The following is a 23,482-nucleotide window of genomic DNA, read 5'->3' as shown; positions in this document are numbered from 1 at the left end:
AGTGCCGCCGAATGGCACAGTGATGGGGTAACAGTGCAAGGAAAGCTCATGCATGCTACCAAAATGTTAACTGCACCCCTCAAATTCTCCCCAAAGCAGACAGTAATTTACCAGGGAGAGATATCTGAAAAAGGTGCCTGTCCCTGATAAATACCAAAAGCTGAAGTTCCTCATGGCCACCAAGGGCATAAATACATTTTGGCAGTTGTACTGGGACCTTGTTTTACATTGTAGATTTAATATCTTCACACAGGTCATCCACTGTGCTCCACTTAGCAACATAACAACAACAGCACAACTTGCATATCAAGAGGGACCCCTTCCCTGCCTGAAAATAGGGACTGTCCCAAGTAAATGTCAAACCTTGTAGTTCCTCTGGCTCCCAAAGGCACAAATACATTCTAGCAGTGGTAGCTGGCCATCGTTTTATGTCCTAGATTTACTATCCCCACAGATGAGGTTGTGCGTCACTTATGTAAATTGTTTTTCATTGCCTTGACATAGCTCCTGCAACACTCTGTCTCTTGAGATGGGTTGAACCCAAGAGGCTTTTTCTGCCTTACCATTAGGAAAAGAATTTGTATCAATGAAGAAGTTTCTGAAGTTTTAAGACAGAGCTGTTTTAAATCAGGAAAAGCACTTCCCAGAATAGTTTTTCAAGCTAGCTATCTACTGCAGAGGGTTACACAGCTCCGTAAGACAGCTCAGCTATTTGGAGTATGCTTAGGAGTTTTCCACCACCCACATATACTTTGGAGTTAGTGGTAGGGATGGAGAAGAACCCACCTAATTAGCACTTTCCAAAATTGCCCCACTCATATGGCGGGTTAGGTTCCAGACCCCCACCAAAAAGCGAAAATTGCTGAAAAGTGGAACACCGACACCCTTCTCGAAGCGCGTCATGCGGAAAAACACCAAAAAAGCAGAACAAGCGCCGTATGAGTGGGGCCCTACTGTAATTGAAAACTGCCATATTAGCAGAACGCTGAGAAGAGGAACGCCGAAAAGCGGAGCCCTACTGTACAGAAGTATATATACTGGGGTAAAATGTGCATAAAATATTGAGTGAAAACAACATACGAAGGTGGTTTGTTTCATGGGAAATATCCATGTAAAAATGTATATTGGGCAAAACTGCATACAAAATGTACATACTAGGAGAAATTTGCACTATGAGTTCATGAAGACCTTTTGATGATGATGATGATGATGATGATGACCGACTGATGTGGAAATGCGGAGAACTGACCTTAAGACGTAAAAATGAGAAATGGAAAGAAGCCAACACTGACAGGTTTGCCTATCCCTACTGGCATAGTGATTAGACTGTTGGACTATGACCCAGGACCAGGGTTCGAATTCCCACACCAGCCATGAAGCTCAATGGGTGACCTTGGGCGAGTCACTGCCTCTCAGCCTCAGAGGAAGGCAATGGTAAACCACCTCTGAATACTGCTTACCATGAAAACCCTATTCATAGGGTCACCATAAGTCGGAATTGACTTGAAGGCAGTCCATTTCCATTTCAGTTAGTGGCACTGTGTTTTAAGCTCAAGCTCTCAAACCTAAGGATGCCCATCCTGAGTGTCCCTGCTCCATCCATGACCTTCCCAAATGGAGAGAGGCTTGCAAGCACATTCAGCTAAACACACTTACAAGACACCTTCAAATCTCCCCCCCCAACACACATGGTCTGTCTGTCTATCTACACGTAATTGTGATTAACAAAGCAAAGTTTTTTTATTTTACTACCAAAACGTTTCAGCTTCCACCTTCATGAGCTGCTAACATACAAATGCTCTTACCAAGATGGCAGTTATAGATCTTTGAGGATGGAATACTCAGAGGGGCTTCATTTGCAGAAGCTAAGTAGTGGTGGTACTGTCCTCCAGGTTCAGGCCATGTGGTGCCAATGTTTCCTGAGAATATATCCAAATGTTCTCCCTTTTAGTCAATGCTGCTGGATCTGTTGGCATCTCTATAGCTGTTATGGAAAAGTCCAACAGCTCAGAGAAAGGTAAGTAGAGCGGGGGAATGGGGGGTGGCTTGGGAGCTCCCTCCCTGTGATCCGTGGTACCAATCCTGCAGCGAATCGTAGAAGGGGAATGCCGGGGCCCAGGGCAGGCTGGTACCCAAGGTCCCTGGCATGCCTGGGGCCAGCCATGACATCCTTCCTTCAAGGAGTACCAGTTAAGGTACATAGTTCTCATCCCCCCCCATTTTATTCTCACAGTAGCCCTGTGAAGTAGGCTACGTTGGGAGAGTGTGACTGGCTCAAGGCTTCATAGCTGAATGGGGATTTCAACCAGGATCTCTCTTTAGTTCCAGTCTGACACTTTAACCACACCACCACACTTACTCTCGTGAACAGCTGCTCCCACCTGGGAAGTTGCCCGGAAAGAAATATGGCCCTCAGGCAGAAAACAGTTCCCATGCCCCTGCTATACAAGAAATGTGCCCATTGTTTCTTTAATTAATTATTTTATTTATTACATTTATATACCGCCCCATAGCCGAAGCTCTCTGGGTGGTTTACAGCAATTAAAAACATTAAAAACAAATATACAAATTTTAAAACACAAAAGACAATTTAAAAATTTTTTTAAAGCAATTTAAAAACACATGCTAAAATGCCTGGGAGAAGAGGAAAGTCTTGACCTGGCCCCGAAAACAACAGTGTTGGCGCCAGGCGCACCTCGTCAGAAAGAGAAAGCAGCCTTCTACCAAAACCTGCAGCCTTAACTGCTCCCTGCACAGAAATAACACCTCTTACATAGGTTTGTTATTGGTACTGCTTGGGACAAAGGACTTTGCAGATACAAACAAAAGGATTAATAGAGTTAAAACACAGAGCTATTTACAACAAATATATAAAAGTCAAGCCCTTTGCATTCCACACCAGCCAACTTTCGCAAGCAAAACAGGACTTTCAGCATCTGTTCAGGAAGATGACTTCGCTGGGAAAAATATCCTCCAGGTTTGCCCAGAGGGCAACACAGAGAGGGACTAAATGTGTCACAGGTCAAAAGCCTTGACAATCAAGTTTTGGACAGTGCCAGCCTTACAAGTAGGAAGTGGAGATGAATGGCTCTGATGTCAGTGGGGAAGTGAATCCGTTCCAGGTTTTAGTCCAAACTTTCAAGGAGCTGTCGAGGGTGCAGGGCACCACCAGTCTCCACTGCCAGTAGGAATAGAGAGAAAGGGCAGTTGAGGGGGGGGCAGCAAAGTGTGGGAGGAGTGGCAGGGCAGAGCTGTGTCTGCCATGCAGGTTGCTTGCTACCCACAAAGCTAGCCTGCTGCCCTTACAGTGGAAGATACTATCTCATCCTGAGTGTGGAAGTTAGCTGGGTTCTAGGGTGCCGTAGGAACACAGAAAGCCACCTTATATGGAATCGGACCATTTGTCCATGTAGCTCAGTACTGTCTACACCAGGTATAGGGAATCTGTGGCCCTCCTGACGATGCTGAACTGCAGCTCCCATCACCCCTGGACATTGGCCATACTTGCTGAGGCTGCTGGGAGTTGTAGTTCAGCAACTCTTGAAGGGCCAGAGGTTCCCCACACCTGGTCTATGCTGACTGGCAGTGGCTCTCCAGGGTTTCAGGCAGGAGTCTCCCCCAGCAATCCCTGGGGTTCAACCTGGTATCTTCTACATGTGATGCAGATGCTCTCAACAGAAAGTAGAAGCCCTTGCCCCATCACTCCTCCCTCCCTCCCAGGATTATTGCGGGGGAAATGTGCTTTCATTGTGCTTTCAGTATATGATGTGTGCGCAGCCTGTATTTCTAGAGCAGGAGATGCTCTTTTCAAAACAAATCCATGCACGCACAGACTGACATGTGCCTCTGACAAGCACCACCTTTGATCTCTTAGGCTCCACCCCTAAGGTCTGAGGCTCATGAGAACTAACAACCAAGCCCACTATGGTGGTAAACATTAAGAATGAATGAATGAATAATAAACTGCCTATTTGCTATTTAATTTGTTACCTGATGTGCAACAACTCATTCCTCCTAATGATATGGCTGGACCCAATGACATATGCTGGTTAACATTTTAAAGGAACTTCCAAGGGTTGGGCAGCTTCACTATAAACAGTTTCTGGGGCTCAGCCTGGTAATAAATAGACACACACATGTAAAGGAATGTGCATTGTGTAAAGGAATCACCTGTCAGAAACTTCAAAACAAGGTGGCCAGAATACTAACCAGGACTCGTGGCAATGAGCATATTTTTTTCAGGAAATAAAAGATCTACATTGGCTTGCAGTCTCTTTTCCAGGCAAAGTGAGCGTTTTGACCTTCAGAGGGCTACTGTAAACCATCCCATCCTCACCATCCTAGTTGCCCTCCTCTGGACAGGTTCCAGCTTCTTGATATGATTATATTTTTAATTGCATTCAGGTCTTTCTTGTACAGTATTTTACCAACCAGCAGATGTATTTCCCAGCACTAGTAAAACACCACACACAAAAAGAATCTCGATGCACCTCAGCTAGATAAATTTAACTGGACAAACTCACGGGAGGCGAAGGCTATCAATAGCGACTAGCCACGATGGCTCTGGTCTGCCTCCACTGCCGGAGGCAGGATGCCCCTGAATACCAGTTTGTGGAAACTGCAGATGGGAAGAGTTGTTGTTTCACCCAGGACCTGCTTGTGGGTTTCCCATTGTAGCATCTGGTTGGCCACTGTGAGAACAGAATGCTTGCCTAGAGGGGCTTTTGGCCTGATCCAGCAGGCAGGCTCTTCTTATGATCTTAACCGTATGTACAGTTAGGAATCACATCAAGAATTGCTTGTTTGCAATTTCACCAATCATAAGTAATGAAGCAGGGAGAGAAAAACACAGATCAACAGTTCTCAGTGCCATATTTTAAGAAGGATGCTGACAAATTGGAGCGTGTCCAGAGAAGGGTGACCAAGATGGTAAAGAGCCTGGAAACCAATGATGGTATGCGATGCTAGTCCTACTCAGAGTAGGTTCCTTGAAATGACCTTGTGCCAGTCACTTTCTCTCAAGTCTACTCTGAGTAGGGCTAATATTGGATAGAATTCTGGGGGAAATTCACGATACTAGTTCTTGATTTTAAAGGAAACAAAAGCTGAGAGTAGCCATATACGCATACCCAAGACTTCAGGAAAGCAAATCTTAATAAACTCAGAACAATGGTAAGTAAGGTCCCATGGCACGCAACCCTACTAAGAAAAGGAGTCTAAGATGAGTGGGAGTTTCTAAAAGAGGAAATTCTAAACACACAATGGCAAACAATTCCGTCAAGGAAAAAAGGGGGAAGACAGCAGAAGAAGCCAGTGTGGCTTCACAAAAAGCTTAGAGATTACCTGGAAACAAAAAAGGACACATACAGGAAGTGGAAGGAAGGCCAGACCACAAAGGAAAAGTACAGACAGGTAACACAGAATTGCAGGGATGGAGTCAGGAAGGCAGGGCTCCTGCTGGGAGGAAGGGCGGGATATCAAGCAAGCAAGCTGAGAATGAGCTAAGATTAGCGAGAGATGCCAAAAGCAACAAAAAAGCTTTTTTCAGGTACATCCACCGTAAAAGACACTGAAAAGAAACAGTGGTACAGCTACCAAAGAAACAGTGGTACAGGATGGCAAAATGAAAACAGGTGGCAAAGAAAAGGCAGAAGTGTTCAATTCCTACTTTGGCTCGGTCTTCTCCCAAAGAGGGTCTGTGACCCTCCTGGGAAACGTGAAGCTGAAGGGGCAGGACTGCAGCTTGAGATTGATAGACAAATGGCAAACAGATACCTAATCACTTTGAATGAGTTCAAATCTGCAGGGCCCAATGAACTGCATCCTGGAGTATTGAAGGAACTGACTGAAGAACTCGCAGAACCACGCTATTCCAGAGCTTGGAAAAGTTACTTTTTTTGAACTACAACTCCCATCAGCCCAATCCAGTGGCCATGCTGGCTGGGGCTGATGGGAGCTGTAGTTCAAAAAAAGTAACTTTACCAAGCTTTGCTATTATCTTTGTGAAATTGTGGAGGATGAGTGAAGTGCCAGATGACTGGAAGAGGACTAATGTCCCTATCTTCAAAGAGGGCAAAAAGGAAGAAAGTGGGAACTACAGACCAGTCAGCCTGACATCAATCCCTAGGAAAATTCTAGAGCAGATTATAAAGCAGTCAATCTGTAAGCACCTTGAAAGCAATGCAGTGATTACTAGGAGCCAACATGTATTGATCAAGAACAAATCCTGACAGACTAATCTTATCTCGTGTTTTGATTGGGTAACCTCCCTTATAGACTGTGGGAATGCTGTGGACATAATATATCTTGACTTCAGCAAAGCTTTTGACAAAGTGCCCCATGATATTCTAATCAGCAAGCTAGCTAAATGTAGGCTGGATGGAACAACTATCAGGTGGATCCACAGTTGGCTCCAGAATCATACTCAAAGAGTATCAGTGGTTCCTTCTCAAACTGGAGGGAGGTAACGAATGGGGTACCACAGGGCTCAGTCCTGGGCCCAATGCTCTTAACATTTTTATTAATGACTTGTATGAGGAGGTACAGGGAATGCTTATCAAATTTGCAGATGATACAAAATTGGGAGAGATAGCTAGAAGAGATACCCTGGAAGACAGAAACAAAATTCAAAGTGATATTGGTAGGCTGGAGCATGGGGCTGAAAACAACAGAACGAAATTTAACAGGGATAACTGCAAAGGAAAAAGAAACCAAATGCACAGTTATAAGATGGGGGATATCTGGCTCGGCAGTACTACATGTGAGAAGGATCTTGGAATTGTTATTGATCACAAGCAAAACAGGCAAATGCTATTTTAGGCTGCATTAACAAAAGTATAGTTTCCAAATTGTGTGGCATATTAGTTCCCCTCTACTGGGTAATGCTTAGGCCTCATCTTGAGTACTGTGTCAAATTCTGAACACCGCACTTTAAGAAGGATGCAGACAAACTGGAACAGGTTCAGAGGAGGGCAACAAGGATGATCAGGGCCTGGAAACAAAGTCCTATGAAGACAGACTGAAAGAACTGGGCATGTTAGCCTTGAGAAGAGAAGACTGAGGGGAAATATGATAGCACTCTTTAAGTACTTGAAAGGTTGTCACATAGAGGAGGGCCAAGATCTCTTCTCAATTCTCACAAAGTGCAAGACATGGAATAATGGGCTCAAGTTACAGGAAGCCAGATTTCGGCTGAACATCAGGAAAAACTTCCTAACTGTCAGAGCGATACAACAATAGAACCCATTACCTAGGGAGGTGGTGAGCTCTGCAACACTGGTGGCATTCAAGAGGCAGCTGGACAGCCACCTGTTGAATATGCTTTAATCTGGATTCCTGCATTGAGCAGGTTTGACTCAATGACCTTATAGGCCCATTTCAATTCTACGATTCTATGATTCTAGGTCCTGTTACGAACCGTTGAAAGAGCCAGGTAGATTTAGCCTAGAGAAGAGAACATTAAGGGGAGACATGATAGCTTTCTCCAAACATCTGACGGGTGATCAGTATCACAAAAGATGGAGCAAACTGATTCTCTGCTGCTCTAGAAGGCAGGACTAGAAGCAATGAGTGGAAATTGCAGCAAAGCAGATTACAGGTAAACATTAGGAGAAACTTCCCAATGGCAAGTGGTATTCATCACAGAGTCTGCCACTGGTGAAATTTAAGCAGAAGCTGGGCAACCACCTGCTATGGATACTGTAGTTGCATCCTGCATTGAGGAAGGGGTTGGTCTAGATGGCCTCTAAGATCCCTTCAGATTCTACAGTTCTATGGAAGCTGTGGCTGAATGTGTATGTGCAACACTCAATTTGGATATTTTTTTTAATGGAAAAATAGAACACAATGGATTTCAAATTTATCAGTTCTACTTTGGAAAGAAGGCCAAGTAATTAAAAACTCAGAAATCTGGGAAGAAATTCAGAGCAGGGTTGCAAAAACATCCTTAATCTCAGTGCCTATCCAGTAGCCTCCATTCCTCATTTCCTCTTAACATGGGGTTGGGCTAGAATTTTGGAAGCTTGCCATGCCACACGTTGAAGCGTGCTCCTGAAGTCACTCTCACAGGGAAGGCAGCAGAGATAACAGAGATAACCAGCTGTGGGCATTAATCATTATAATTAGCATTTCCAATCTTCAAAGAGCTTTGACAAGGAATCCTCTTAAATAGGAGGGAGGCAAAGAGACATGGGGATAAAAATGGGCTAAGGTGATGTCGCAAATGAAACAGGAAAAAAGGTGAAGTAACTTGATAAAGGCCAGTGAGACAGTCAGAGGTGTCACGGAATCAAAAACACTTCTAAGGCCACATTCAGTCTTTACACTATACTATTATTTCACTTTAAACAGTCATGGCTTCCCCTAAAGAATCCTGGGAAGTGTAGTTTTCAAATGGTGCTGAATCTGAGAGTTGTTAGGAGACTCCTATTCTCTTCACAGAGCTACAATTCTCCAATAAGTTTAACAGTCAATCCTCTTCCCAGAATACTCTGGGAATTGCGGGTCTGTGAGCAGAATAGGGGTCTCCTAACAACTCTCAGCACCTTTCAAAAACTACTCTTCCCAGGATGCTTTGGGGGAAGCCAAGACTGTTTAAAGTTGAATAATAGTGGATAAATGTATGGTGTGAATGTGGTCTAAGGCTTCCAATACGCAATCCCTTACACAAATAGCATGCAGCTCCCAAACTGGTTAAGTCCTTTCTAGAGACTTCGCCTTTATTCAATTTGCATCAAGGGTAACCTTTTGCAGCCCAAGGACCACATTCCCTTCTGGATAGCTTTCCAGGGGCCACATGCCAGTGGTGGGTAGGGCCAGAGGCCAAAATGGACAAAGCAATAAATGTGGATTTAACCTTTATACAGTACACGAGTTTCTTCACACTGGCACACCGCTCTCTGTACTCCATCCAGATAAGTAAGAAACTTTATCATAGTTCAAGAACACGCTCCAGCCAAGCAAAAATATTCAAGGTGGGTGTAAGGAGTGGCTCAGGAAGAAGCGTGGTCTGATGAGAGTCCCAAAGGCTGTATTTGGTCCTCAGGCCAGAGGTTCCCATGATTTACGTACTGGCATGCTTTGTGCCATTTGCAAAGGCTCAGAGGTAGTAACGGCAGGTATGCCATCATCAGGATTCGCTATAGTTGCTGTTTCCATTAAGTTAACCTACGGCCATGACTTTTCAACATCATCACCTCCTCCCTCTCTTGAGTCAAGCACAGGCCACTGTGCATGCATAGAAGCAACCCCACCACCCCTGCATAAGAAGAACAATCTGCCCAGCTATTGCTGACACAAACACAGGGAGCTGAACAACCACATAATATAGTCCTCCTGGGACTGTACCACTTCATACTACAAATGGGGGATCACATATTTGAATTCCCCCCTTTCTCGCACACACTAACAACAACAACAACAACAATCTATTATTATTATTTATTATAATTTATATGCCACTCTTCCTCCCAAAGGAGTCCAGGGTGGCAAACATATCAACAAAAACAATTGAACAAGAAAAAGAAAAATATTCTAAAAACAGTTAAAACATTCTAAAATACAGTTAGTCAAAAACATTCTTTCATCAGTGATGTTCAGGTCACCAGGGACAGATCCTTTCAGCCGTCAAATGCCTGGATAAAAAGAAATGTGTGGATATGGGTGGGTGTGGATATGGGTGGGTGCGTGCATGCACGCAAACTAGTTTTTCCATATTCAGGGAGTCAGTCATACAATTCTTCATCTGCGCTATGAGTGACCAAAAGACTCAGTGGGGCCGGTTTGGCAGACCAGTGGCTCACCTAATGAGGGACAGAGACTTGAATGGCTTGCAGTTGCCACCAAGTGCCCTCTACTCCAGAGGTCAACCACTATTGGCTCACCTTGCTAGTGGGCTGAAATGTATTCTTGGCATAACCCAGCCCTTCCCTCCAGAGGGAATGTGAGGGAACAGAGTCTTCTGACATTACTCCGAGCTCAAAGTGCAGCACAGCTATGGGCTAGGAGCTTCCTTTGCCCTCTCTGCACTAAGACTCACAGGACGAAGCAAGAAGTACTTCTGAGGCTCAGTGCCCCTTCCTGTAATTTTGGACTACAACTCCCATAATCCCTGGCCATTGGCCCTGTTGGTTGGGGCTGATGGGAAGTGGAGTCTGAGCAGTACCATGTTGGAGAAGGTTTTCATAGAGGCCCCCTGCCATTTCCCTACACTTCTGAAGTCATTCTAGCATCACAGAGAGGGCCACAGCTCAGTGGCAGAGCATCTGCTTTCCAGGCAGAAGGTCCCAGGTTCAATTCCTGGATGCATCAAAAAGATTCCCTGCCTGAAATCCTGAAGAACCACTACCAAGCAATGTAGAGAGTACTGAGCTACATGAACTAACAGTCTGACTTGGAATAAAGCAGCAACCTACGTTCCTAAGAAGTGTGGGGACTCTCCTTGATTTGGTACTCTGGCAAGAGCGAAAGATATATTCGCCAGTGGCGAGTTGGTGAGAGAGTTTGTGGATCCCTTCTCTACTCCATCTTACAGAATTCTCCCCCTAAATGCCTTCACATGGCAATTTTTGGCTACCATTTAGGCAGTGGGCAATGTGTTCTGATGTAATGCTATCCTTGGCCGGTTTTAGTTGCCGTTTTCATGAAAGGCAGAATATAAAACCCAGAAACAATGAGGATCAATAAAATAAATGCTTGTGCTGCTGAGACATCCTTGCTGATGGCAGCAGATGTGGTTTTAAAATATATTTCAAAACACTTTTGCAATGGAAATCAGGTGGAGAAAAATATTGACATAAGTGTGGCTCATTGCAAGGTGTATTCATGCCCTGTGTGCGTGCTCAGGAAACTGCAATTTGGTTGTTGACCCATTATACCAAGTGTGATTGTTTACTTTGCGCGCACACACACGGGACGGAAGGATCTTTCAAATTCAGTTCTCCCACTTTCTCCTTTTCTCCATTCTTAAATTCAATTCTCCACATTTCTGCAGCAATTTGCATTTTAAAAAAAATCCTCACAAAATTGTTCAGGATTTTAGTGCACCTTTCTCCTAATAAACATATTTTTGTATGTAGTTTCAATGAATATACACATTTTTGAAGGAATTTCTCCTAATATAATGCATTGTATATATTTTCACTTTTGCATACATTTTTATGCACACTTTTGCCTTATAAATCTGCTGGTATAGCACAGTGGGGAGGAGAGCCTGGCTGGGAGTCCAGAGTCTGTGAGTTCAAATCACTGAGTGTCTCCTGGGTGTCAAGGGCCAGCTCAGGGAGTGGCTCAGGGGTTACGTGCCCTGGCATCTGTGCAGCCGTGGGCAAGCTGCATAGTCCCAAGGAGCCCAGTTGCCCCCCAGCTGGCAGTTGCAAGGAAGGAGCGGGCTTGTGCAGCTGTGGCAAGCTGAGCAGGCCCTAGCCAGGTGGGGAGGGCTAGCCTCAGAGGGAGGCAATGGTAAACCCCCTCTGAATACCGCTTACCATGAAAACCCTATTCATAGGGTAGCCATACATCAGGATCAGCGTGAAGGCAGTCCATTTCCATTTCGCCTTATATATGCATTTTAGTAAACTTTGGTTGGAGAACGCCATTGCAAAATTCAGCTAAGTGTGAATTATCATAGAGAATAGTAGAGTTGGAATAGTAGAGACCAACCTCCTGCTCAATGCAGGAATCCAAATTAAAGTATACCCAATAGGTGGTTGTCCAGCTGCCTCTTGAATGCCTCCAGTGTTGGAGATCCCACCACCTCCCTAGGTCATTGATTCTAATTGTGATGGCTGGCTGTGTTTCACGTCTCATATTGTTTCAAAAGCTGATAAATGTGGCTTTAAATGTAAACAGAATCAAATTTCTCCCCCAGTGTGTGTGCATGGGTATGCACGCACACACACACACACACACACTGGGGGGCCCTTCCAGCTGTATCTGCAACTGGCACCTTCAAACCTCATATCCAGGAAACAGAGTTATTAGGGCTGTTCATACATTGCATTCAACAATCAACAACATGCATATCCATGTACACAAACAGTAGAGATGTTTGAACATTACAGTTATCCACATGTAATGTTCAACAAGTGTACTGTCTGTGTACACAATAGTGGAGCAATGCAAACCTTTTGCACAAACACTTATACAAGTATATAGAACACAGCTTGTACCTTAGTTCAGTGCAATGTGTGAACAAGCTTTCAAAGTTATTGTTTTACATGGCAAACAAGACCAATGAATGGCTTTTAATCTAGGACAAGCTCCCCCGACCTGGTGTCTTCCAAATGTCATTGGACTCCCAACTCCCATCAGCCCCAGCGAAAGCATGGCCAATGGTTAGGGATGACGGCAGTTAGAATTCCAAAAAATCTGGAGGGTGTCAGATTGGGGAAAGATGATCTGGGATGATATACAGAGCTGTCTTATGCAAAGTCTGACCAAGTCACACCATTGGTCCATCTAGCAACATACTGTTCACCCCCCATCCAGTCCAGCATCCTGTTCTCACAATGGCCAACCAGATGCCTCTTTGGGAAAGCCCACAAGCCAGACATGAGCACAACAGCACTCTCCCTACCTGCAACTCCCACCAATCGGTATGCAGAGGCATACTTCCTCTGACAGTGGAGGTAGAACATAGCTATCGTGGCTAGTAGTTGCCATCATGAGAAATACCAGTATGGCCTACAGTGATGTTCTGAGCTAAGCCCTTCTTCCACAAGGCATTAACTGCCTCTGTTAGCACCTCCCAACTGTTGGCCACTGGCATCTACATACGAGGATGCTGCAGAAGACTGCCAAATTCTAGGAATGTCTAGAATTGAGACAAAATTTTGAAGGCTCAGGATTGCTCGTTTTGTCCCCCGAGTGTTCAAAATGAGCTGGAATCTTCCTTGTTCTGCACTTTCTGAGGGACGCCCACCACAATCTGGCTATATAACCTGCCGTTTCCTAGACTTGTGATGAAAAGTAAGACTTTCCTCTATCCATCTGGCCGCCTGTAAACGGTCCAGGTCTTCTAAAGAGGTTCAAAGCAGGTGGAGCATATCTCCCTGAACATACTACATATGCAAGGTTTTTTTAAATAAACGTGGGGTTTTTTTTGTTGGGAGCTCTTTTTCAATACCCTTTCCTCTTCCTTATCCTGGGTTGGTTTAAATGTCTGAAAAGCAACAATGCAGGAGCATTACATTAGTTATTGCCAAAAATACATGAAATATTGGATTGGTTGCAAGAAAGAAGGCAGGGCTGGCTGAGGGCAGACTGAGGTTGGCGGGGCAGTTCTACATTCGCCCTCGTAGGTCAGCCTTCACTGTGTTCTGTGTAGTGATTAGGGTAGCCTTCCTCAACCTAGTGCCCTCCAGAGGTCACTGAACACCAACTCCCATCAGTCCCAATGGTCTGGGATGATGATAGCTGTAGTCCGGGAACATCTGGAGAGTGCCAGGATGGGGAAGGTGGGTGACAGTATAAGGCAAGGACTAGGAACAACCAGAAAAAAATCCCCACTCATTGATGATACTCACTGGCCAGTCACTGTCTCTCTGGCTAACCTACCTCACAGGGTTGTTGAGAGGATAAGAGGCAGGAGGGGGACCCATATATGCTGGCTTAAGCTTTTTGGAGTAAAGGTGAGACATAAATGCAATACATACATATTTTTAAATCATTATTATTAATTGTATTTATACGAAAGTCTCTCAAAGTGACTTACAAAAGTAAGATAATAGAAACAACGTAAGAAACATTCAAAATCAAATTATAAAAACACAAATTAACCCCCTCTAAAATAAATATATATTAAAAATTAAAATTCCTACTCATTCCGCTAAAAAGATGGGTCCAATAAAGCAACCTAAGTAATTACCATCCAAATTAAGAGCCAACAGTCTGGGTGAACAAAAATGTTTTTCCTGGGGCCTGACAATAGAAAACCATGGTGCCAGGGCATGTTTCCATGGGCACAGCATTGCACAAATGGGGTGATACTACTGAGGCCTATTTTCAAGCCACTACCCTTCACACTTCCTTTGGAGGAGACACAAGGAAAATGGTCTCAGATGATGAGTGCCATGTCCAAGTTGGTTTGTGTGGGGGTTTCCCTTTTTTATTTGAGAGCAGTTGAAACTGCCTCAGCTTGCTGGAGCTAAGGATGGGCGGGAGCTATTTTTGGAATCGACTCACTGGCAAAGAGGCGGCCCTGACTCAGAATCCATCTGCAAGGGTGCCTTGACAACCTAACCTTGGGATCTATCTGGAGGGCAGTAAGCAATCTGGGAGCATCTGATGCTGTGGCTGAAGCCAAGCAGGTGTGCACCTGGTCAGTCCCTGGGACGGCAAACTACAAAGAGGATGCAAGTTTAATAAACATATCTTGAAAAAATTATTGGGTTTTTTGCACCGAAACATATCTGTGCTTCTTAAGATGAGATTTTAAATTCAGTTTGCAAATATTTATTTTCCTTGGCCAAGCAGACTCCCTGAACATAACCCGAGCCTGTATGGAAAAGAATGAGTCACCTGGCAGGTAGCTTGCAGACATTAGTCAGCATCAAACACCTGGTGGGTTCTTTAATTCAAAGGCAAACTACTTAGCCGTGGCCAGTTAAGAATTCCCTTCCCCCTTTTAGGAAGCTATAGAACACAGGCCTCTCCACATACATGCCAAGACATTTGCCTATGGGGTTCAAGGCATAAGAAGAGTCTGCAGGATTAGATCAAACGTCTATCTGAGACTTTGACAACCTGATGCCCTCCAGATGTTTTGGGCTACAGCTCCAATCAGCCCCAATCAGCACAGCTGGGGAGCATCTGGAGGGCACCAGGTTAGCAAAGATTAGTCTACCTAATCCACCATACTGTTCCCAACAGTAACCAGCCACCTGCATCCCATAACGCCCACAAGCATAACATGAGGGGCACAACCCTCCCTGCTCTTTTCCTCCAGCAACTGGCATTCAGAGGTAGACTGCCTCTGAATCTGGAGGCTCTACTTAACAACAGCTCTTAATAAACATAAACTCCTACATAAACACTCCTAAAACACCTAAGCTAGCATCTGCCCTCACATCTGGCAACAGCAAGCTCCCCAAATTAACTCTGCATAGCATGAAGGAGTACTTTGTCCTGAAATTTTTTTGCAATCATTCATGCCAAACTTCTTGTTTAAAAAGCCTGGTTGGCCTTATAAAGATTACTGTCTAGACTTATTAGTTGCTTGTTATCCAAAGGTCTCCTATCGACTTAAAAACATTAATATAAATACATAATACCATAAAAAAACCCATAATAGCCACAGGTAGCTTAGGTATTATTCATACCAAAAATGGACTAATTTGAAACGCAACAACCACAATTGACCTCAGTGGCAGGAAACAGCCCCAGAGCATTCAATATGGCCCTCCGGGCTTCCCTATCTGACTCTTGGAACTTTCCCCAGGCCAGACCACACATCTCACTGATCCTTTTCTGTGCGTTCCTCAAGTGCCTTGAAGTGTGATGCCTCTTGCTTCTTTCCCTGAATAGAGATGTCCTTGCAGCAACATCTGGTTTGTGTGTGTGACTGATTCCAAGGAGCTACAGATGATCTCAGGAGGTGGTGGATGTCAAAGGAGCCACCCCACACAAGAAGCCTTTCCAGTGATGTGCAGAGTCTTCATGTTCCCCAGTATTGGGCAAAACAATCCAGATCCAAGGCTTGCCTTTCCAGGGACAGAACAGCTCCCACACACACACCCCAGTGGAGGCTGAAAGCACCTTGGGCAGCTCCTGGAGTGGATTCACTGCCCCACTGACATTGGAGCCACCAGTCTCCACTGCCCACCCCCACTGGAATCCTTCTGGGGGCTGCATGCCAGTGGTAGGCAGGGCCAGATGCAAAAAGTGAGCAGAGCAATGGATGCGACTCTTACCTCTGTACAGTAGGCTACATTCAGCAACACAAAAGTAAGAGGGCTTTTATTGTGCATAAGCAAAGGTATAATACTGTTATCTAAATCATTACCTTAACAAAACTAGGGCAAGATAGGATTTTTTTTTAAAGCCCACTATTATAAATATTTCTCTAGACCAGTAGTTTCCAAACTTTTCCCCCGCACGGACCATTTGAATATTGCGAACCACTTAATGATTTCCCTGCCTATTGTAGCAATTGTCATGCACGGTGCTAGGTGCTGTGTGATTTTTAATTGTATTCCTATTGCTTCTTTTATTTCTGATGTTGTATTTTACTGTATTACAATTTGCATTCCATAGATTTCAAACTGTAATACAATAAGACAATATAAGAAGAAAAAGAAGTAATCAAAACGCCATTAAAAAGCAAGGTCCAAAACATCTGAAGTGCACCAGGTTGACAAAAAAGATGCACACAGAAAATGCCAGAAATTATGCAAATCATCGAAACAGAGACAAGAACAGAGATCACCTTCAAATAAATACCAGAAAAAAGCCCTTCATCTGAAAACCTCTTTTAACCACTTCCAGTTTTACTCTCTGTATTTGCTTTCAAAAGACTACAACTGCTGCTGCCTTTGCCATTTTGAGCACCCTTAAAAATCACTCCACTAAATGACCTATTATCCCAGGGGCTCATCAGAAAAGAGAGAAAGAGATGACATCTCATAAAAAGTGACCACAACTTATCTCAAGCCTAGGAAGAGAGAAAGACACACACAAACACGCTGAACCCAAAGCAACAGACACATAGTGGCAGCCAAGGTGGTGCCTTGGGCCAGTCGCTGCTTCTCAGTCTAACCTACCTCACAGGGTTGTTGAGACAATAAAATGGAGGAGGAGAAGAACTATGTAGGCCACCTCGAGCTCTTTGGACGATAAGATAAAATTGAAAATAGTAATACATAGTAATATAAGGTGACAAAAAATTATTTCCTAGCCTAGGGGTTCCCAAACTGTAGTTGCGTGGACCACCAGTGGTCCACAAGTTTCATTCAGGTGGTCCATGGGCTGTCTGTGGATGTGTGGTTGAAGACAGAAGATGACACATCCATCATATTGAATATTCACACTGATTTTCAATTGCATTTTTATTGCTTCCTTTAGTTTCTTATGTTTTATATTATTGTTTATTGCAATCTGAATTCTATGGAAGAGAATTGGAGTGCTTGGTTTTAGAGGGCAGTATTGATATAGTGAGCATAACAGAAACCTGGTGGAACGGAGAAAACAGTTATCCCTGGATATAAACTATAGCAGAAGGACAGGGAAGGACATATTGGAGGTGGTGTAACTCTGTATCTGGAAGAGGGCATTGAATCCAGAAAGCTAGAAACCCCAAAGAGGCAGACTGCTCCACACAATCGTGGGTGATGATACCAGACCCCCAAGAGTAATTTAGTACTTGGAGCATTCTATCATCCCTCTGATCAAAATGTTCAGGGAGATCTTGAGATGAAAAATGGCGCCAACACTGTTATCTTTTCGAAGCCAGGTCAAGACTTTCCTCTTCTCCCAGGCATTTTAGCATGTGTTCTATATTGTTTTAATTTTTTAAATTGTGTTTTAAATTGTTTTTAAAAGATGTATTTTAAATTGTATTTGTTTTCGGTTATTGTAAACCGTCCAGAGAGCTTCGGCTATGGGGCGGTATACAAGCATAATAAATAAATAAGTGTCCAAACTAGGAAAAGTTGTAGTAATGGGCAACTTCAACTGCCCTGACATGGACTGGTTACATATCTGACAAAGTCACGACAAAGCAGTAACATTTCTAGATACCCTAAACTACTGTGCCCTTGGTCATGTTGGTCATGGAACCAACCAGAGGAGCAGCGACCCTGGACTTGATCTTAAGCAAAGCCCAGGACATGGTGCAAGATGTAAGTGTTGTTGAACTGACTGGGACCAGTGACCATAGCGTTAAACATACGTGTAAATGGCTAATTGCCAAGAAAATCCAACATAGTCATATTTGATTCCAAAAGAGGAAAGTTCCCCAAAATGAGGGGATTGGTAAAAAGGAAGTTGAAAGGCAAAGTCCAGAGGGTCAAATCAGTCCAAGAGAGTTGTTGCTTGGGAATTGTTTGGGAAAATGGACTGCCTTCAAGTCGATTCCGACTTATGGCGACCCTATGAATAGGGTTTTCATGGTAAGCGGTATTCAGAGGGGGTTGACCATTGCCTCCCTTTGAGGCTGAGAGGCAGTGACTGGCCTAAGGTCACCCAGTGAGCTTCATGGCTGTGTGAGGATTCGAACCCTGGTCTCCCAGGTCGTAGTCCAGCACCTTAACCACTACACCACACTGGCTCTCTGGGGAATTGTTTAAAAACACAATTTTAGAACAGCACCTGGCGTGTACACCCTAGATCAGGAAACCAAGAACAGACCAGGGCCAAGAGGATACCAGCATGGTTAATGAGCAGAGTCAAAAAAATAATTAGAAGCAAGAAGGCTTCCTTCAAAAATGGAAGTCTTGTTCAAATGCGAAGAGGAGAAAAGGAAAAACTCTGGCAAAAAAAATGCAAGAAGACAATAAGGGATGCCAAAAGAGAATTTGAGGACCACATTGCTAAAAACATAAAAACCAACAAAAAATGCTTTAGCTACATCCAAAGCAGGAGACCATCTAGGGAGCTGTGCGACCATTGAATGACAAGGGTGTCAAAGGTATGCTTAAGCAGGGTAAGGAGAATGCAGAGTAGCTAAATGAATTCTTTGCATCTATCTTCACAATGGATATAGGGCAGACCCTAGTACCTGAACGAACTTTTGCGGGAAGGGAGTCTTAGGAACTGAGTGACAAGGTGTGAAGTCCTAGGCTAGACAAACTAAAAACTGACAAATCACAGGGTCCAGATGGCATCTGGTTCTCAATTAACTCAAACGTGAGAATGCTGATCTTCTAACAAAAATATGTAACTTCTCCCTCAGATCCACCTCCACACCTGACGACTGGAAAGTGGCCAATGCAACGCCTATCTTTAAGAAGGGATCCAGGAAATAACAGGCCAGTTAGCTTAACATCTGTCCCAGAAAAACTGGTAGGAAGTATTGTTAAAGATAAAATAACCAAGCGTATAGAAGAGCGAGTCAGGTGAAGCAGAACCCACATGGCTTCTGCAAGTCCTAATCTATTGGAGTTCTTTGAGTGTCAACATCCATAAACAAAGGTGATCTGGTTGACACAGTGGACTTTCAAATAGCTTTTAACAAGGTACCTCACCAAAGACTCCTGAGTAAGCTTAGAAGTCATGGAATAACACAAGAGGCCCTCTTATGGATCAGGAATTGGTTATGTAGCAGAAAGACAGTTCTCTCGATGGAGGGATGTAGACAGCAGAGTTCTCCAATGAGGGGAGCTGTGCTTTTTAACTTATTCATAAATGATCTAGGGTTAGGGGTGAGCAGCGAGGTGACAAAAGAAAGTCCTTCTTCACATACACGTAGTTACACTATGGAATTTACTCCCACAAGAGGCACTGATGGCCATTAACTTGGAAGGATTTAAAAGAGGATTAGACAAATTCATGGCAGGTAAAGCTATTAGTGGGTACTAGCCATAACAGCTATGCTGTGTCTCCACAGTTGGATACGGTATGCTTCCAAATACCAGTTGCTGGTAACCGCAAAAGGGGAGAGTGCTCTTTGCAGAGGTCTTGCTTGTGGGTTTCCCAAGTGCAACTGTCAGGACAAGATGCTGGACTACATGGGCCATTGGCCTAATCCAGCAGGCTCTTCTTATGTTCTTAAAATAAACAGCATACAGTATCTGGCACAACACACTACAATTGCTACAACAGGGAGAAAAATCATGAAATGATCCACCAAGACCATCAGCAATTTACCACTGTCCTCTCCTATGAGTAGAGAGACACACATTGGATAATATAACAACAACGTAGATAATAGTAACAAATACTGCTAATAAAAACACTACTAATATTACTTTTGTGATGCCCTCACAAGTGCTAAATCTTGACTCATTTAGTAGAGTGTTTAACCCTCCTGCTTCCTGAAAGATAGCCCATGCGCAGGAATGCCTTCCAATAAGAATCTGGGGCCTTTGGAGGCAAATCCAGACACCTTTTCATTCTTTGTGTCTATATCCCACCCTAGCCTTGAGGCTCAGGACAAGAAACAGCATGATCTTTAAAACAAGCACCCACAGAGCCGCAGCAGGCAGCATAGGGTAAGCAGAGCCCTGCTGGATCAGATCACGGCCAACCAGATGCCTTAGCGGGGAACCCACCAACTGGACAGGAGAGCAACAGCCCCCTCCCACGACTGACTGGGATTCAGAGGCATTCTGCCTCCAACAACACAAGAGTTAAATCCCAGTCATCACAGCTACTAATCGCTGGAAGAAGGGCCGTCGCTCAGTGATAGAGCACCTGCTTTGCATGCAGAAGGTCCCCGTTTCAATCCCCAGCATCTCCAGGCAGGGCTGGCAACGTCCCCTGTGTGAAGCCCTGGAGACGCTGCCTGCAGCAGCCAGTACCAAGCTAGATGGCCTGAGGGCCTGACTCTGTATAAGGCAGCTGGCTTTGTTCCTGTGACAGCCTTTTCCTCCATGATTCTGACCAATCCCCTTTTAAAGCTAACTCAGTGGCCATCGCTGCCTCTCGTGGGAGCAAATCCACAGTTTAACTCTGTGAGGTGTGAAGGCCTTCAGCTTTGCTGGATGACCCCATTGGGTTCTACTGTTATGGCAGGGGGGAAAACTCTCTATCTGCTTTCTCCACGCCATGCTTAATCATAGACCCTCTATCATGTCTTCCCCACTCACCTTTTCCCTCAATTAAAAAGGCCCAGTCACTGTAACCTCCCCTCACTGGAGCCCCCTGCTCATTTCTGCCTGCCCTTTTCCAGCCCTGCAATATCCTTTTGCACACCAGGCTATGCTCTGTGAAGGCATGACTAAAACCAAGCAGGTCTGGATCTGCAAGTGTGACGACATCCACATGGACTCCACTTTGGGCTCCGTGATGAAGCTGGACCAGTAAGCAAGTACGATAACACCGGGTGGTCTGCAACGCCAGTCCTAGTCAGAATAGACCCATGGATTGTAACAGGGCTAAGTTAATCCTGTCCATTAATTTCAATGGATCGAAGCCAAAGCTTATCCTAGTCAGAGTAAACCCATTGAAAATAATGGGCATGGCTAAATCAGATCCAATAATTTCAATGGGTGTACTCTGAGTAGGGCTCAGTTAGATTGTTGTTGTTGTTGTTGTTATGTGCCTTCAAGTCGATTACGACTTATGGCGACCCTATGAATCAGCGACCTCCAAGAGCATCTGTCATGAAGCACCCTGCTCAGATCTTGTAAGTTCAGGTCTGTGGCTTCCTTTATGGAATCAATCCATCCCTTATTTGGCCTTCCTCTTTTTCTACTCCCTTCTGTTTTTCCCAGCATTATTGTCTTTTCTAGTGAATCATGTCTTCTCATTATGTGTCCAAAGTATGATAACCTCAGTTTCAACATTTTAGCTTCAAGTGATAGTTCTGGTTTAATTTGATCTAACACCCAATTATTTGTCTTTTTCGCAGTCTATGGTATGCGCAAAACTCTCCTCCAGCACCACATTTCAAATGAGTTGATTTTTCTCTTATCTGCCTTTTTCTCTGTCCAACTTTCACATCCATACATAGAGATCGGGAATACCATGGTCTGAATGATCTTGACTTTGGTGTTCAGTGATACATCTTTGCATTTGATGATCTTTTCCAGTTCTCTCACAGCTGCCCTCCCCAGTCCTACCCTTCTTCTGATTTCTTGACTATTGTCTCCATTTTGGTTAATGACTGTGCCGAGGTATTGATAATCCTTGACAAGTTCAATGCTTCTTCAACACTCTCAAACCCGCTCACCACGTTAAGGTGTGCATCCTAAAGGGGGTTAGTTAGATAACACCCATTATTGGTGGGAGACACCCACAAATTGAGAGCCAGTGTGGTGTAGCAGTTAGCATGTCAAACTGGAACCTGGGAGAACAGAGTTCACATCTCCACTAAGCCATGAAGCCCACTGGATGACCTTAGGCCAATCCACTGTTTCTCTGCCAGCCTACTTCACAGGATTGTTGTGAGGATAAAATCAGGAGGGGGAGAAGCCACCTGGAGCTCCTTGGATATCAGTGTTATCACCATCACGAATAAACCCACGTCCACTCACCTGTTCCACTGTAGACCGCCAGGTCGTCCTCTTCCTTCTCCTCCTCCTCCTCGCGAGGCGAGACAGGCAGGGCTGTCGGGACGCTGCTGGAGCCGATGCCGAGGGTTCGCTCTTGGAGACCTCCGGACGGCGAGGCTGAAGAAAGAGGCGGCGGAGAGGACCCCGCTGCCGAGGCGGCGACGACGGGCTCGGGCCCCTCGGAGCCCGGGGGGCTGCTTTTTTGCGCCCCCCGGGTAGGGCCAGGCCGGGTGGGGGGATCCTCGGGGGGCGGCAAGGTGGGCTGGTCCCAAGTGGCGTTGGGCGCCGCCACCGCCGCCCAAGAGCCGAGCTCGTTCCCTTCCTCCTCGAAGCCTCCGCCTTTCTGCTGCGGAGGGGCGGGCGAAGGAGAGAAAGGCGGCGGCGGAGGAAGAAGAGGAAGTAGCAGCAGCGAGGGACCGGGAGGCGGCGGCGAGGACAAGGACGCCGCTTCCACTTCCCCTGGCAATGCCGCGGCCGCTGCTGCGGACCCCCCTTCGGAGCCGCCTCCGCCTCCTGGTGCTGCTGCTGTAGCCGGCCCGGCGGTGGCGTCCCACTGACCTGGCTCAAGGGCCAGCGCGCACGTGAAGCAGAGCGGCAGCAGCGGCAGCAGCGAAAGCCGGCCGAGGCTCCAGCGGCGGCGGCGGCGGCGGCGGCTGCTTGGCGCGGTCCTCATGCTGTCTTCTCCACGCAGAGGCGCCCCCATCCCGCCATCCGCAGGGACATCTAGCCATTCATCCATCCATCGAAGAGGAGAGCGGGCGGGCGGGGGGGGCGGTCAGTCACCCATTGACAACCGACAACCCCCCCCCCCCGCAGGGACACTTACTGCTGCAGCCGCCGCCGGGCTCCGCTTTCCTCTGCTACGCCCGGGCTGGCGGTGGCACTGAACCGGCTTCCAGAAAACAGCCGGACGGGAGAAGTCACCATTGCATTTCCCCCTCTGTCGTCCGCCCTGACAAGCAGCCCCTACATTGATGCCCTCCTTCCTTTCTCTCCCACGGCCGGATCGTCCCCTCTTTCCTCCTTTCAATCACCAACCCCACAAGTGGAAAAAAAGGGGAGGAGGAAAGAGAAAGAAAGAAATGGACGCGCGCCGGAGCCAATGAGAACCCGAGCACGGCATCGTGAGCGGGACGAATTCGCCACTCTTTGTGCACCGTTCAGCCAATCGAAGAAAGCTCCCGGGCGCCCAAGACTTCCTCCCCGCCTCCCGCTTCTCCAGCTTGCTTATACAGAGGCGGTGGAACTGCCTCACTTTGTGTTTCCAGAGTGACAAGGAGAAGGCGCTCGGCTTGGCTGTGGTGATCTTGCAGCAAGAGCAGCAGACAAAGGAT

At 45.6% G+C, this 23,482-nt stretch overlaps 1 protein-coding gene across 1 annotated transcript in view; it reads right to left on the bottom strand.

The window, feature by feature from the left end:
• Positions 1-23,238, bottom strand: part of MEGF9 (multiple EGF like domains 9) — a 102,883-nt gene extending 79,645 nt beyond the window's left edge. The window contains exon 1 of the mRNA XM_061603900.1: positions 22,131-23,238. Coding sequence (XP_061459884.1) covers positions 22,131-22,887 — 757 coding nt within the window. The 5' untranslated portion in view covers positions 22,888-23,238. The remainder of the gene's footprint in view (positions 1-22,130) is intronic.
• Positions 23,239-23,482: the final 244 nt, after the last annotated feature.

The sequence above is a fragment of the Rhineura floridana genome, chromosome 20 (assembly GCF_030035675.1).
Source record: "Rhineura floridana isolate rRhiFlo1 chromosome 20, rRhiFlo1.hap2, whole genome shotgun sequence".
NCBI classification, from domain to species: Eukaryota; Metazoa; Chordata; class Lepidosauria; order Squamata; family Rhineuridae; genus Rhineura; species Rhineura floridana.
Note: the sequence above shows the minus strand (reverse complement) of the source record. Positions and strands in the feature narration are given on the sequence as shown.